This window comes from Balaenoptera acutorostrata, chromosome 9 (genome assembly GCF_949987535.1).
Source record: "Balaenoptera acutorostrata chromosome 9, mBalAcu1.1, whole genome shotgun sequence".
NCBI classification, from domain to species: domain Eukaryota; kingdom Metazoa; phylum Chordata; class Mammalia; order Artiodactyla; family Balaenopteridae; genus Balaenoptera; species Balaenoptera acutorostrata.
This window is the reverse complement of record NC_080072.1, coordinates 46577773-46595127: the sequence shown is the minus strand read 5'-3', so window position 1 is coordinate 46595127 and position 17355 is coordinate 46577773. Positions and strand designations below refer to the sequence as shown.

General features: G+C 46.3%; 1 protein-coding gene across 1 annotated transcript in view; it reads right to left on the bottom strand.

The window, feature by feature from the left end:
* IRAG1 (inositol 1,4,5-triphosphate receptor associated 1) overlaps nt 1-1242 on the bottom strand; it is a 118212-nt gene extending 116970 nt beyond the window's left edge. Inside the window, exon 1 of the mRNA XM_057553344.1 lies at nt 832-1242. Within this exon, the coding sequence (XP_057409327.1) occupies nt 832-898 (67 nt within the window). The 5' untranslated portion in view covers nt 899-1242. The remainder of the gene's footprint in view (nt 1-831) is intronic.
* Nucleotides 1243-17355: the final 16113 nt, after the last annotated feature.

Genomic DNA, 17355 nt, shown 5'->3' with positions numbered 1-17355 from the left:
CGCAGAGCATCTCCAGGCTTTTACAGCCGTTTACTGGGCAGGAGGCAGCAGACAACTGGGCCCCTCTCTGGCCTCTGGCTTCCACTGGCCTTTCCTTTGGAGAAAGGCAGCCCGGGTGCCGCTCACTCTAGGAATAGCTCTGACTCCGAGCTCCTGGAGGTGTGCAGGCTAGGGGCACAGACAAGGCACAGGCAACCCCTTGAGGGTGCAGGGAAGGAGTACGGGGGCAAAGCTGGCAACAGGAGAGATGGGGACAGGGATAAAAACAGGGGCTGTGACCAGAACACAGGATGGGAAGTGCAGGGACAGAAGCAGGGGCAGGTCAGGGAGGGAGACAGGGCTGGGCCAGCACAAGGTCCCAGGTGGACACGGGGCGGGTGGCACAGGGTGGGAGTGGGGGGCAGAGAGAGGCATAAGGAAGCACAGAGCAGGGCTGGGGAAGGGGTAGCAGGCGGTGTGGGGAAAGCCCTGACCAGCCAGCTTATGTAATCTGGGGACCCTCTATTGCTCCAAAGGGGCCCACAGGAAATCTGGGGTTGTGGATCCCCACTCAGAACCCACATTTTCACCCTAACCTGTGCATGCTTTCCAACAGCAAGCAAAAGGAGCACAATTTAGTTAAGTTAGGACGGGCAAGATTCACTTCTTATTTGAAAATTATGACAGCAACAATAAAAATACTCAGCTGAAACGCCATCCAACCAAGCCAACTCCCCTGGAAAGTTAAAGTCAGGCGCCCCCATCCCAGCACCCTGTACCTTTAAGGAGGAGAAGTGTTCCCTTGCTCCCAGCTGAAGAGGCAGGTTATTCTTGGAGATAGCAACGACTTACCTAAAACTGAGTTATTCCCCTTTCCTCCTCCGGCCAGCCTCTCTTCACTCTGGGGAGCTTTTACCATTTAAGGTCAATGTTACATCTGGCTCCAGAGCTCAGAGCTGAGAAGCCTCTGGCTGCCGAGCCCCGCTGCCCGCCTCCTCGGAGAGGGGCTGGGACTTAGAGCCCAGAGCTCCTCAGGGACCCCTCTGGCCTGGCTCAGGGGGCTAACGGTAGGGAAGCTGGCCAGGCCACCCGGGGCTCAGCGCAGGCTGGGCCTGAGAGGCAGCAGCTGGCCCTGGGCCCCTCCCACGGGCACCAGCACAGCGGAGAGCAGTGCCCACGGGCAGCTCATGCCTCTGGGCATGTTCCGGCCAGACGGGGACCAGGGGAACTCGGCAGATCTGTCTCCCAGCCTGGAGTCTCCAGCAAGCATGTGAGCCTGGACAAGACCCTGGCCCAGTGCCAGGGAAACTGGGAACATTTCCTGTCCCAGGGATTCGGAGGTGGAGGCCGCTCCCCACCTTAAGCCCTTGGGATTAACAGAGAGAAGGGCCTGGAAGATGAGCTAATCCCAGACCTGGCACCAGCCCCGGGGCTCCAATTCCTTCTCTTCCACTTGACAGTCCTGTGCTCTTAACCTCGTGGAGATTCAGCAGTCTCCTCATCTGTAAAGTGGGAATCATAGTGATCACACGTGCTAACTCCTAGGGTTGCAGGAGGATTCAATGAGATAATATTGAAGGGCTTAGCAGAGTGCCAGCACCTCACACTTGCTGATCAACAGAAATTAGTTTCCTGCCTGGACACAGGTGAGGAAGGGCTGCCTCTCTCCTGGAAGTCCACACCCTACCCTGACTCACTCCTCATCACCTTGGGTGCAGTACACCCTCGAGAAAGATCGTGGCGCTGCGGGCCCTGAGCCAGTCACATATGGGCTCCAGCCCTCTTCTGCAGTTAGAGGCAGCTCAGAGAAGCCCTGAGTAGGGTTGTCAGATAAAATACAGGACACCTACATAAATCTGAATTTCAGATAAACAACACTTATCTTTTAGTATAAGTATGTCCCAAATATTGCACAAGACATACTTATTTATTTATTTTTGGCTGCGTTGGGTCTTCATTGCTGCGTGTGGGCTTCCTCTAGTCGTGGCAAGCAGGGGCTACTCTTCATTGCAGGGCACGGGCTTCTTATTCCGGTGGCTTCCCTTGTTGCAGAGCACGGGCTCTAGGCATGCGGTCTTCAGTAGTTGTGGCACACAGGCTCAAATGCTCCGTGGCATGTGGGATCTTCCCGGACCAGGGCTTGAACCCTTGTCCCCTGCATTGGCAGGAGGATTCCCAACCACTGTGCCACCAGGGAAGTCCATGAGACTTACTTATATTAAAAAATATGTTTTTTATTTTTATTATTTTTTTAACATCTTTATTGGAGTATAATTGCTTTACAATGGTGTGTTAGTTTCTGCTTTATAACAAAGTGAATCAGCTATACATATACATATATCCTCATATCTCCTCCCTCTTGCGTCTCCCTCCCACCCTCCCTATCCCACCCCTCTAGGTGGAAACAAAGCACCGAACTGATCTCCCTGTGCTGTGCGGCTGCTTCCCACTAGCTATCTATTTTACATTTGGTAGTGTATATATGTCAATGTCACTCTCTAATTTTGTCCCAGCTTACCCTTCCCTCTCCCCGTGTCCTCAAGTCCATTCTCTACGTCTGTGTCTTTATTCCTGTCCTGACCTAGTTTCTTCAGAACCTTTTTTTTTAGATTCCATATATATGTGTTAGCCTACGGTATTTGTTTTTCTCTTTCTGACTTACTTCACTCTGTATGACAGTCTCTAGGTCCATCCACCTCACTACAAATAACTCAATTTCATTTCTTTTTATGGCTGAGTGATATGCCATTGTATATACGTGCCACATCTTCTTTATCCATTCATCTGTCGATGGACACTTAGGTTGCTTCCATGTCCTGGCTATTGTAAATAGAGCTCCAATGAACATTGTGGTACATGACTCTTTTTGAATTATAGTTTTCTCAGGGTATATGCCCAGTAGTGGGATTGCTGGGTCATATGGTAGTTCTATTTTTAGTTTTTTAAGGAACCTCCGTACTGTTCTCCACAGTGGCTGTACCAACTTACATTCCCACCAACAGTGCAAGAGGCTTCCCTTTTCTCCACACCCTGTCCAGCATTTATTGTTTGTAGATTTTTTGATGATGGCCATTCTGACCGGTGTGAGGTGATACCTCATTGTAGTTTTGATTTGCATTTCTCTAAGATTAGTGATGCTGAGCATCTTGTCATGTGTTTGTGGGCAATCTGTGTATCTAAAAGAAAATATGTTTTTTAATCTGAAATTCTAATTTAACTGCTCATCCTGTATTTTTATTTGCTAAATCTGGCAATTCTAGCCATGGGCCATCACTTGCCACTTCAGAAAGCATTCACCTGTCATGCTGAGAGCTCTAGGGGTTGGTGCTTCAAGGCTTGTGGCCTCAAGGCCTCCTGGTGACAGCTGGCTGTACACAGTCCTTATCCCCAGCTCCTGGCCATGGGTCAGTCACCCCAGCCATGGCAGGCTTTCTCCGCCAAACCTGGCCCACTGGGCTTCCATCCCAGCCCCTTCCATGGGCATCCAGTCCTGGACTGTCTCTCCTCCCTGCTTGTTATGAGAGAGATTCCTGACGAGACTGCAGTGCATGCCATCTGTCACGCCCATAAATAACTGTATTTTTGCAGATGGAACCAGAGGCGACTCTCCTGGTTACTAGTCACGCTTTCTCTCTGGCGTCTACCCTATACATCTGTGGGGAACAGGCCCCCCTGGTAAAGCCACATGGTGGTAACTACTAGAATTGCAGGTATAGGGAATAAAAGGAATTTACCAAACTCTTTAGTGCTGTGTCTCCAACGTCACTGTGCAATAGAACCCCCAAGTGTGAAGTTCTCTGGACCCCTCTTCCAGAAATTCTAATCCTGTGAACCTAAAGTGGGACCCAGGAATCTATATTTTAATTAAAGCCCTCAGGTGATTCTTATGTAGTTAGTCCAAAGACCTCACTTTAGGGAATGATGCTCCAAAAGTTGATTTTGTGAATCTAGCAGCAAATACTACAAAGACAACTAGAAGCAGGTTGAAATGGAACTGAAGGGACTTCTCTGGTGGCGCAGTGGTTAAGAATCTGCCTGACAATGCAGGGGACACAGGTTCGATCCCTGGCCTGGGAAGATCCCACATGCCGCGGAGCAACTAAGCCCGTGCACCACAACTACTGAAGCCTGCGTGCCTAGAGCCTGTGCTCCACAACAAAAGAAGCCACTGCAATGAGAAGCCTGCACACCACAAGGAAGAGTAGCCCCTGCTCGCTGCAACTGGAGAAAGCCCATGCGCAGCAACGAGGACCCAACACAGCCAAAAAAAACCAAAAAAACAAAGAAATGGAACTGAAGGCTTCGTGTGCATGTGAGGGAGGGTGTGTGTGTGTCTGTGTCTCTGTGTGTGTTTCTATGTGTCTGTATGTGTGTATACAGACTGTATGTTGAGCACCTACTATATTCCAACCACTATGTTAGATGCTCTACATAAAAGCATGTAACCTCATAAATGCCCTATGAAATAGAATTATTATACCATTCTTTTGGAAAGGAAACTGAGACTTGAAGAGGCAAAAAGACTTCTCTGATGTTCCACAGCCAGTAAGTGGTAGAGCTAAGAGGTGAACTTACGTGGTTTGGCCCTAAAGCTCTCCCCTCTGTGCCATACTTCCTCCTCTTCAACCAGGGCTTCTTAAATTAGGGTTTATGGATAGCCTTCAGGGGTTTCTGAGCCAACTGAAATTGTATGCAAAACACTGTGTGGGGACTTCCCTGGTGGCACAGTGGTTAAGAATCCACCTGCCAATGCAAGGGACACGAGTTCGATCCCTGGTCCAGGAAGATCCCACATGCCGCGGAGCAACTAAGTCCATGCGCCACAACTACTGAGCCTGCGCTCGAGAGCTCAAGAGCCACAACCACGGGAGCCCACGCGCCTAGAGCCCGTGCTCCGCAGCAAGAGAAGCCACCACAATGAGAAGCCCGTGCACCACAATGAAGAGTAGCCCCTGCTCGCCTCAACCAGAGAAAGCCCGCGCACAGCAACGAAGATCCAATGCAGCCAAAAAATTTTAAAAAAACAAAAAAAAACCCACACTGTGTGATTTTTGTTTTTCTTGGGTACAGGCCCATAGCTTTCACAAAGGGGTCACCAAATAACTTTTAAAATCATTGCATTAACACAAGCATTTCATAAAACACATTACTGATGGGCGTGTGAAATGGAGCACGCTCTATAGAAGACAATTTAGCATGATCAAAATTATAAGGCTCGTATACTTTGACCCAATTCCACATCTAGGAATTTATTCTACAGACACACTCCCACACTTGGGAAATGACAAACGAACACGATTATTCATTGCAGCTTTGTCTATAAAAGCAAAAGGATTGGAAACAACATAAATGTCCACCAACTGGGGGCCATAAAAGGTGATGGGTATAGCCACAGCAAAGGATGAGAAAGCTCTTTGTGTAGTGACATGGAAAGCCCCCAAGATCACATGGTTAAGTGGAAAAAGTAAGATAACACAACAGTATAGATATATATACATGCACACAAATATGCTCATATTCACACATACTCACAAGTACATATGTGTGTGTGTGCACACAATCTTGCTAAAATTAGCACAAGAAACAAATAACATTAACATTAGTTGCCTATGGGGAGGGAATCTAAGTGGCTGGGGCAAAGAGTATCCACTGTATATCTTCTTTATACATTTAAAGTTTTGAATCGTAGGAATAAGTCATGTGTTTGCATTCAAAAATAGTAATGAAAAACAAGCATTGCTGGAAACAGGGATTTAATCAATTCATCTTCCAGCACTGCTTCCCCCAAATGTCAGAGTATTGGCATGAGCCTGATTAAAGGTTATTTTTGTTTTTTTACTTTTTATTTTGGAATACTTACAGACACACAGGAAGTTGCAAGAATAGTACAAAGAGTCTCATGTACCTTCACCCAGCTTCCCCCAGTGGTGAGATCGTATATGGCTGTTGTTTGATACGAAAACCAGGAAGTGGCCATTGGTACGTTATTGTTAACTGGACTACAGATCTTATTCTAAAGCTTATTTTAAAAATATAGCCTTCTCATAGCTCGTATATTCATTTAAAATGTTTATTGAGTGTGCCACACTAGGGTTGGCTGATGGGATGTGGTAGGGACACTTCAGAGCCATCCCTGCCCTCATAGGGTGTAGACCAGTGGAGGTGACCCCTTACTTATATGGAAACAGCGTTTGGAGGCCTGGGACCCAGCAGTGCACAAGGAGTGCTGACCACAGCTCTAAAAAAGGCACTGAGTCCTTTGCTGTCTTGGTCATGGAACTTCACAGCTTGCCTGAAAGCTGACTTTTAATCCTTGAAAGAGCACGAGCAATTACTCGGGCTATATTTATCCTCGTTCCTGGAGCCACACAGGGATTTGGCCTCACTCTACCAAAATCTCCAGCTCATCACTCCATCCCATCAGAGACAATCGTGTGTCCTCAGCATCAAACAGGTGGGCCAGCTGAGGCGCACTGGCGCACAGCTGGGGGAAGCTCTCCCCACGGGCCCTCTGACTCAAGGCCAGGGAAAAAGTTTAAAAATCCCAGGCCAAAAGCACGTCCTGGGGCTGAGGGAGACCAAGCCAGGAGAAGCAGCAGCTTGCCAAGAACACTGGCAGCTCAGGGACTGGCTGTTGGGATAACCGCCCTGGCAGTGTTGGCCTCCTCACCCCTTTTATACTTAGGGACTCTGCGCAATACTCAGCACTTAGGAGGCCCCAGATGAGGAAGCGAACAGATGAGTGGCCGAATCGGCAGGAATGGCATCCAGGTGTCAGTGAAGGTGACAATGACAGGGGTTGTTTACTGAACATGGTGCCGGGCACTGTGTTGGCTACTTTACATATAAGGTCTAGTCAGTCCTCACCAAATCCACGTGATGTAGGGCTTCTCATCCCCGAGTCCTAGATGAGGGATCTGGGACATGGAGAGGTCAAGTAGCCTGCTAGTGCCTCACAATCTGTGAACCCAGATCTTTGTGACTCTAGAGTCCCTGGATGTCAAGTTCAAGAGTGCAGACTGGGAACATAAGGTGTCTCCTCTCCCTCCCAGGATCCCATTAAAATAATAACAAAGGAAGCCTTAAAAAGGAACAAATCCTTAGCCATAAAGGAGATGGGGTGGGGCATGAGTGCACACACTTCTGGAACTGGCAAGAGGATGGAGGAGGGCTGCCTAATGAAGCTGGGACCCTGGACAACCCCCAGAGAAGGGGGCTCAGCCGCTCTGGTGCCCCTGAGAGGCTCTGGACTTCAAAAGCCACGTGTGACAAGGACAGAAATGAGATATGGAGTCAAGGGGGTGATTAAAATCTGTGGGCAGGAAGGGCTGGCAAGGAACTACCTCATGTAACTTTTGTACACAGCATTTGGACTAAATGCCTTCTTCCGGCTAAAGGGAAAAAAGAGCTGTAAACAAATACTGAGTAGACTTCTTTTTCATAGACATATGGATTAGCAATTCTTGAAATGCTTTCTGTGCCTTCTAGGATTAACTAAATTAGTAAATACATTGTAAATAATGAGAGTCAAGTTTCTCACTGTCAAAGGAGGGAATGACAAATATGGAAAGGAGAGAAAATAGAATAAACCATGCAGTGCTGTGTTGGAATTATAGTATTGGAATAAACTGGACGGATGGATGGATGGATGGATGAATGGATGGGTAGATATGTATATGGGCATGTACATGTAAACATATTTATTTACATTTATATACATATATACAGATGTGTGTGTTCATGACATATATCTATTTTCTAGCTCTGTCCACTGAGAGGCCTGGAAATAACGATGCTCCAGTAGCAATGAACACACTTTGCACACATATTTTGGTTTATAAATACCATTCGCCAGTAAAAGGATCCAGGGCTCCTTGGAGAAGTGGGTAATTCTAGGGCTGGGATGGGAAAGTTCAAGATGAGCCTGGAACATCTTACTGTGCCCAAAAGTAAGGAACTGCTTCAAGAATGATGGTGACATGTCAAAAGTACAGAGGACCACTTGAAGGGGCTCTCACTGGTGAAATCTGATGCAATATGAGCATCAAGGTAACTAATGATAATAAAGGATTATAACCCATGAATAAAGTAAGAATTCACAAGTGGTCCCAGGGTACGCTGGGGAGAGAAAAGATCTTGGCATCCTGACTGCATTAGGCCAGCCCTGGAGGGAACAACCACTGGAAAAATTGTCCTCCACTTTCTCCACTCTGCCTCCAGAGCATGACTTACCCATTTGCTTCAAGGACATGCACTGTGCACATACCCTGTGCATGGGCCTCTGCTAGGCAGTGAGGTTGCAGAGGTGAGCAAAACGGAGATTATGGTATAAGAGTCAAGAAAGTAAGTAACATCTATGACTAAAGGGTGTGTAAAAGTGGTTTGCAAACTGTCTGTCGGTATGCTTACAAGAGGCGTTAGAGTAAACTCTTGTCTAAGGAAGAACGTGGTGAGTACCATGGATGGGCTGGGCTGGGCTCACTGAACTTGAACCAAGGGCTGCAGGCATCCCAAGGAAGAAGACGTGGGGGCATTAAGGAAGTTTCGATTCTAGAGGAGTGGGCACTTGAGGCAGTCATGCACCCACACAGGTCAAGGTTTCAAGATGTGGAGAGTGGGTCTGGGATGGTATCCCTAGAGAAGTAAGTGGTGTGGGCCTAAGCGTGGCAGCGGGAAAGTGCTCAGCGCTGCCGTGGCAGGGGTTCTGTCATGGGGCTGGGCTGAAACGGTCAGACTATGAGGGAACGTTGAACCCTAGGCTTGAGTTTGGACTTAACTCCAAACTGGGGTTGGGAGCCCCAGGAGGTTTCTAAGCTGGACCAGTGCATGATGAGAGCTAGGCTTTGGGAAGATTCTTCTAGGACAGGGGGACCAGTCAGGAGATTAGTGATAAAAGTCCTTTGGAGCCAGATGGATTCCAAGGAACTGTGGGGAAATAAATTAATCTCTCCAGTGTCAGTTTCCTCTTCTTCAAAACGGGTAACACTGGGGATTATCTTCAAAAGACCTGTCATGGCCCACAGGCTGGCCAATTAAAATAGGTACCAATGGCTGTCTTGCTGGAGTTGCTGGGTCCTAGAGGTCCCCTGCAGTTCCAGGCACGAACTCTTCTCTTGCCAGATCATGGGGAGATCCAGGGAATTCTGCGGGGGAGTCCAGGGCAACTGGGGTGGTGGGGGAGTAGTCAGGGGTCTCGGGGCAGGAGCTGTTTACCAACTGACAAGGAAGTACCTCAATATTTTAACAACACATGGCTATGGTGAGGTGGCTGGGGTAAACATTAATTAGCCTGGGTGCTCCTGAAACACCCCATAAAGATGTGGCTCTCGAGAGAGAGAAGAAGATGTCTAGGATGACCAGGTTGAGCAAATGGATATATAATAGAGTCATTTATAGAGATGGGAAAGTGAACTGGGGGACCGGAGTAATAGACTCAAGAGTCCCATTTTGGACATGTTAAGTTTTAGATGACTATGAAACATCCCAGTGGAGATGACACACGGACAGCTGGACATGTGAAGCTCTGCACAGAAGTGGTAACAGCAGTGATGAGGGTGGGCAGAAAGACATAGACTCAATAAATTTGTGACCTAACTGCATGTGGGGGATTGAAAGAAGAGGTCGGGTGACTCCAGAGTTTTGCCCCTGGACAGGTAGAGAAATGCTAATGCCAAAGGGCAGCCAGGAACAGGCACTCACTGGTTAAGAAAGATGAGTTCAGTGTGAGATGCTGCTGGGATGCCTGGATGCAGACAATCAAATGGAGATGCCCAAGTGGAGATGCCCAGAAGATGGTTAGAAATACGGGATTGCAAGGATTGTTGCTTGAGAGAGGTCCAGACGGGTGGCATAGATTTTAGAAATATGGATCTCTAGGAGACCTTTAAGTCAAAGGTGAAGATCGTGAACAAGCTACTGGACATTTGGGAGGGCCATGACAATAAGTGGAATCAGAAGTCAATTTGCAGGGGTTACTTATGGGGTTTGGTGAGGTCTTGGATGTGATGGCGATGAGGCTCATTTCATCGTGCACTCAGCAAATATGTGCTGACATGGGTGGGTGGAAAAGGGAAGGAGGATGTGGGTAAGAATGGACTATGATACCAGGATGATCTTAGATAACCCAAAAGGGGGTAGAGGACCGGGGAGGATTTCAGAGAAGGCGGTACTACTCTTTGGAGAAGTCTGGATGAGTCTGTCTCCTCCTCTGGGCTCCCCTGGACCCTGTGCTCACACACATCCATCAGAGCAGAGCTTTCCATGGCTTACATACTTGTACACGGGTGTAAATGGACAAAGTTGCTCATGGCTGCCGGTGGTTATTTGGGGATTATGGTGGCCCCAGACCCCACCAACACACTCAAAGAGCTGAGAGGAATCAGTATCTCAGCCTTACTCTTTCCCATTCATAGCCCACGGGAATGCTGGAGCACACCAAAGAGAAACTCGATATTAGACATCTGTCACTTGTTGTTGGGACTTTTCTGCCTCCCCTACCTAATTTTGAGGTCCTCAAAGACAGGGGTCCTAGTGTAGGACTCTCTAAGTGGCAAAGAACAGAAACCCACCCTGGCTGGCTCAAGCATAAAGGGGGCTGTGCCAGTGATAACTGAACCCCCCCAAAACCTAAGGAAGCATACCCAGACCTCAAGGGAGCAGAATGCTGTCGGGACCTGAGGCCCCTACTCTGTCTGTCTGTCTTAATGTCTCTATCCTTCTGTCTCCCTCAGGCCATGTAACCCTCTGCCTGTCTCTCTTTCCCTCTCAACTCTCTCTGCCTGTCTCTCTCTGCCTGTCTCTCTTTCCCTCTCAACCCCCTCTCTCCTTCTCTCTCCTTCTCTCTGTGCCTCTGCTCCCTCCTCCTTCTCCTCTCTCTAGTCTTGCTTTTTCTGGACTTTTCCCTTGCTGTGGCTCACATGGCCTCTCAGCTCCAGCTGTTTCCTTCCCCCAACCACCTGACAAGTGTCTTGTTTCAGATTTTCAAGAACATCCGACTGGCCTAGCTTGTCTGTTTAAGCCAAGTCTCCTAAGTCATTAGCTACCTTTGGAGGAGATAGCTCTCTCTGGTCTAAGAGTCAGAGCTGGGGCCATGCGTTAAATACAGTGGCCCTTTTTAGAGCCAGATACTGGCATCAACCAGCCAGCAGCCTCTTTATTCAGGGGATTCTCATTTCCTATGGGCAGGACCTCTTTGAATGCAACCTACAATTGTGTTGGCTCTTGTAACAACCAGGTCATTCTTGGCTCATCGAAAACCCACTGTCCACTGAGGCACCCAGATCTTTACCACAAAAATTGAGCTACCCCTACCTTGCCCTCCCCTAAACTATCCTGAGTAACTCTGCAGTCTCAGCGTGTTCTTCAAACACAGGATTTCTGTGCTGGTGCCGTGATACAACAGATTGTTTATCTCACCAAAGGAAGAGCCAAACTTTCTCAGATTGTCCTTTCTGGCTTCACATAGGTATGGGTTTTGTTTTGTTTTTTTTATGAAAAAGGGAAAGATATGTGAAGCATAAAAGGATTTTTGAGGTTTCCAAGTTGACATTGCACCATTAAATTAATTCTAACAAAAGCTCGATTTCACTAATCCTGAGAGGAACTTGATCTCCAGATGCACTGACTTACTGGTTGGGTGCCTGCACCACGAGGCCTCTTCCACAGCCCAGAGTTGGGTGTTTTTCCTTTTTAAAAGACTTTGAAGTTGCGAAGAGCATATGTCACTTTTTAAGAGCAAACCCAAAAGAACTCTTGCAAGTAGTTTTGTTCAAGTGAAGGCTAACTGAATTAAATAGAACAGTCCCCTTTCATAACAACAAAAGAAGAAGAAAGAGGAAGAGGAGAAGGAGGGGGAGGTTCATTTGTTCTTCCCCATCTCCCTGATAGGGAACGCTGGGCGGCTCCAGGGCTTGGTTCTCAGACCTAGATTCTTTTCTAACTGCACTCACTCCCAAGAGGATCTTATTCGAGCTCGTGATTTTAAATACCACCTATTTAAACTCTCTGAAGACTCTCAAATGCTCGTGTCCAGTCTGGACCTCTCCCCCAACTCCAAAGTCATATATCCAACTGCCCACTCAACACTCCTCTTGGGTGTCTCATAGGCAGCTCCAATTTAACCCATCCAACCCGCAGGACCTGCTTTGCCCTCAGCTTTCTCCATCTCAGTAAAATGCAAGTCCATCCTTCAAGCTGCTCAAACACAAAACATGACTCATTCATGATTCCCCTTCTTGCTCCCCACACACCCTACAGGGAATCGATCAGAAAATCCTGTTGGCTTTATCTTCAAAATATGTCCAGAATCTGACCATTTCTTGCTACTTCTACCGCTGCTACTCTGGTCTAGGCCTCCATGATTTCTTGCCATTGTCATCAATGCAATTGCCTCCTAATTGTTCTTTTGCCCCCACAAAGCAGGCAGAGTGTTTCTTCTCCATCATGAGTTATATCATGACTTATAAGACTTACTTTCTATCAGGTACTATACATGGCAATTTATATCCATCGTTTATTCTCAGAATGTATTCCCCAAAAATGTTCAGTCTGCATTTTCCAGTTAAGGGAGTGAAATGAAATACCTTATCCAGAATCACACAGCCATTCTTTGAAAGAGCTGGACCTGAACACCTCAAGGCCCTGGCTCTTTCCTTAAATCCAGTTGCTGACAATAAATTTGATTTTCATTCCCAGGAAATCCCTTTCTCAAAGCTGCCTGCTGAAGTCAGTGCAATCTAAAGTCAAGTTCATAAAAAGAGATTTTAACAAAATCAGGTAGGTAAAAATGGAAGAAAAGCAGGAAGAACATTTCTGTAGGTCAGTCTTCTTGACGGCAGTTTACCTGCCCAATTTATTCTGTTCAATCAGTAAATCTACCCAACTTATGGTGTGATATATCAGAAAGAGGTTTTTCAACCAGGTACCCTGGGGCCATATGAGGATAATACCAACCAGGGCCATATTTACTCTCCTTCCCCTCCTTGGGATTCTGGGACCTGTAGCATCATTTATTTATTTTTCACATCATTCTGGGTGCAACGTTCCTCAGGCTCAGTACCTCTTTTATTTCAACAATGACAAAAACTGCACAAACAAATATCTGAGCACATCCTCCAAACATGGAGAAATGTCTATGCTTCAGAATTCACATATGCCCAATCCAATCCATTTGTTTTTGTAAGCTTGAACTTTCACATTTAAAATAAACCATGTACTAGACAAAAGAATTCAGTTTGGATCTGAGCCTTCCTTTGTGATCATCCTTCCTTCTTCTGGATTAAAAGCAAAAGACATCTGCGTGTTTTGGATTCTCCAAAAGCTAGTTTTGAGGGGTGCTAGGGACCGCCCTCATTTTCTTGGATGGGGATTCTGCTCAGTTTTTGTTTTTGTTTTTTTTCCTGAATGTTGAAAGCATTCTGGGAATGGAAAACTGTAGGGCAGGACCCTGAGGGCAGGGCACCTGGGTGATGGGTTCCCTAAGAGCAGTAAGGGACTGAGTGGAGAAGTTACCCCCTGGAAGATGCATAGCTTTGGGCAGCAACCTTAGCTCTGCATGGAGGCTGTCACCCATGACCCACAGGAATCTGCTTGTGCTTCAAATGTGGATATAGGGGTTGGGGTGGGGATTCTAATGGGCTAAAAATATCATGTGAACCAGAAAGGCTCTGAGAAAAGGTAGTGTCTGCTATTAAGCAAGACACATCTCAGAACTACGAGAGGTGAAGAAGAGGAGTATGCCAAAGCATAGAACCAGACTTAATACCAGCTGGTGATCAAGCTCCAGAAACAGCAATTTGCTCAAAGAAAAACAGGATAGAATCTCAGGGACTACAGCCAAAGGGACCTGCCAGGAAGGGAGAGAGTGGGAATCCGTAGGGTCAGTGGAAGAGAGCAGTAAGGGAAGGGTTTTACTCTTCCAGAAGTCTGAAGACCCACCACAGTCCTTAGGGAACATGACACACACTGCAGAGAATGTCCTTTGGCTAGAGTAGGGACTCAAGCCATAGATTAAAATCCACATCTTAATATTCATTTATTCATTCATTCATTCAATAAACTTGTATCTTCTCTACTTCCTGCTAATGAGTCTCCTTGTTTTTACTCTTGCCTTTGTCTAATCCAATCCAGTCCCCCCAGAGCAGCCAGAGACACACTTCTAAAATGCTATTTGGTTGCTTACACCCTCTGGCAGAGGGAGAACAGACACCAGTGACTGAAAGGACTCCACTCCCTGTATCAAGAGCTCCTCTCCCTGAGTCCGGCTAAGTCTGCCCTCCTCCTTCCTGCTTAAAAGATCCACTGCTGACCTTGGACCCTTCACATACCTTCACTAGTTGCGTTAACATGAAGACCTGAGTGATCTCTCCTTTCATTTTGCATTAGAGTAATTCTTTGAACTCTCAGAGTTTAATCTTATTTTTTGTAGTTTTTAGAAGGAGAATGGGGTAGGACAAATGATGCTGCCTCATTGTGACTCATTTACGTCTTCCCTCTGCCCCCAGATCCTCTCAATAAGACCTCCATATAACATCTATATATAACAGAGGGACTGCTAATGTAAATTTCAAAAAAAACCCTATAATTTTTGCTATGGTTAGAAGTGGGAATAGCAAACTACACTGGGGTAGATTGTACCTACTGTGGGGAAAAAATCAGCTGAGTGACCTCCCCTAACAAATATAAGGCAAATAAGTACTCGTGCACAGGAAAGAGATGTAACAAACTCTTGTAGCCTGACAAAGACTACCTCTCCCAAATATCTGTGATATATCTACTGTGGTAAATCTGCATAGGAGACAAGGGCATTGAGCCCCTGACCCTTTCCTTTTGCAGGAGCATTATTACAATCTCATTGACATATTGGGAGGGCCCCAATTGGAATCTGTGAGCAGAAGGGGATACCAAGGGGCCCAGAGGGGAACACATCATGAGGGTGATCTAGCTCGTGATAAGAGCCTAAGTGGTCACGGAGGAGCGAGGTGGGGGGTTTGGTGGAGCATGTAGCTGAGGCTGCAGGTCCCTCTCAACCAAGCCATCCTGACGTGGTGGTGTGCTTTGGGTGTAATGCCTGAGTCAAATGTATGAACTAAAAGAGCTGTAACTTTAGAACCTAAATAAGAGACACTCCTGTGACCCAAGAGGTTATATCAGCCAGCTAGAGAAGGTTACACTACAGTAACAAAAATCTCCAAAGTCTCAGTGGCTTACAACAGTAAAGGTTTATGTCTTAGTCATATTACATGCTGGCTATGGTTTGGCTGTAGCTCTGCTCCATAAACTCTTCACTCCAAGACTCAAAGTGAAGGAGCAACCCCACATCGCCATTTTTGTGGCAGAAGAAAAAGAGAGAGAGTGATGGCTCTTGAAGTTTCTGATTAGAAGCAGCACATGTTACTTCCATCTCACTGGCCAAAGCAAGTCATAGGGGCAAGCTGGACAGCAGTGGAGTGAGAAATACAATCCTTTCACAAGGAGGGTAGAGACAATCTACCACAGAGAATTCTAGACTAGTGAGGGCATTGTTATGGCAACAAGCTACAACTACTTGAGACATGTTTTCAACTATTACACCATATGATGGCAACAAAAACAGGGGCAGCAACATCATCATTGGACCAATGAGACTCTAGGGTCCTCTCTCTGCCTAGCATTTGGAGGCAGGACTGTCCCCTTGGACTGAGTAAGCCTCTGAGGTTATTAGAAAATTCAAGGGAAAAAAAATACCTCCAGTGGAAGATACAGGACTTCCTGCTAAAAGACAGGCATGCGGGTGCTTAAAATTTTTAAGGAAGATGATTTTAGTTGTACTCCAAGCTGGGAAAGCAGTTCATAACAATTATATGCAAAATCAAGAAGATGGCTTATGGTTGTAACAGTTAGCAGTCAATCAATAGTAACCATATACCAGATAAGCTCTGTTAAGCACTTCATATGAATTACTTTAATCCACACAAGAATTTATAAGTAGGTAGTATTATTACCCCTATTTTACAGAAATTAAGATTTATAAAGGTGAAGTATCCTTTCCAAGTGTACAGAGTTAGCAGATGTAGAGTTCTGATTCAAACCCAAACCTCTCCAACTCCAGAATTTTCTCCCTAAACCACATTTGATTACCTCCCTCTGATACTCTTCCCTTTTCCTCCTCTAATTTGACCCCATTTCTTATTTTCTGTCTTTGCCTGTTTTCCTCTTGGACACTGCCTCTGCTACTGCAGCACCAGGAGCCTCTCCAAAGAAAGATTCCCATTCTCTGTCTCCACATCCTGAAAGTCAAAACTTAGACCTGCCCAGGTCCAGCCCTAAAGGTCAAGGTTGCTCTGCAGTGTCCTGGATTCCATACCCCTCCCTCATTTGCCAAGAATGGTCACCTCCCCGCCTTGAGTCCATCTCTGGCTGCAACTCTCTGCCACCATTCCCACACTGGGAGGGCCCAGCTCTGCTAGAAAAGAGGCAAGAGGGGCAGATCTCCAAAGCACACCCTGCAGCAAATGTACAGCAAGCAGACAGCTAACTTGTCCTAATTCACAAGGAGAGGTTCCCATTTCTAGAAACAAACCTATCCAGCGAAGAACAACTCAGGAATTTTAAAACACTGAAAATACTCCAAGTGCCAGAGTCTTTCTGTGGCAGGCCCAAACCGTTCAAGGCCTTAAGCAGCCCCACACTTGGCATTTGGAGAGTCAGCAATTACCATTTCATCCAAACAACTGGCGTGCTAAAGTTTACCCTTAGAAGGGTGACCATATGCTTTGAACCAAAACCAGGAAAACACTCAGTGAGAGATTTCTTTTCTGATTTGTGAATGTATTTAAAAGAAAAGTCTCCTGATAACCTAAAAATCCTATTGCATTTGGTTTTGCATTCAACGAAATCCCTTGTATAAATAAAAATACAATTCTATGAAATTGGAATTGTATATCTTCCCCTAATTACTCTGTCAAGGCAGGCTTACATCTGGAAGTCTTCTCCTAAAGTAGTGTTTCTCAACATGTGATCACCTTCTGTGCATGCTTTAAATTGATGTTCCTGGATTCTACCCCAGATTGGAGGTGGTAGAGCAGGGAAATCTGTCATTTCTAGCAAGGTTTCTAAGAAATTCTCACTGAAATTTGAGAACCACTGCCTTAAATAATGAAAGCCCCTCCCCAAAAAAAGACTAATGAGTTCATGTGAAATAGAAGTTTTGGAATCCCCCAAATGCCTATAACTTCTCTCAAAAATGAGTCCATGCCATTACTTGCAAAAGATTGCTGGTATGTGGCCAAGATGGTGGAGTAGGAAGAGCCTGAGCCCACCTCCTCCCAAAGGCACACAAAAATCACAGCTACTTACAGAAGGGAACTCACACAACTCAACATCAAACAAACAACCCAA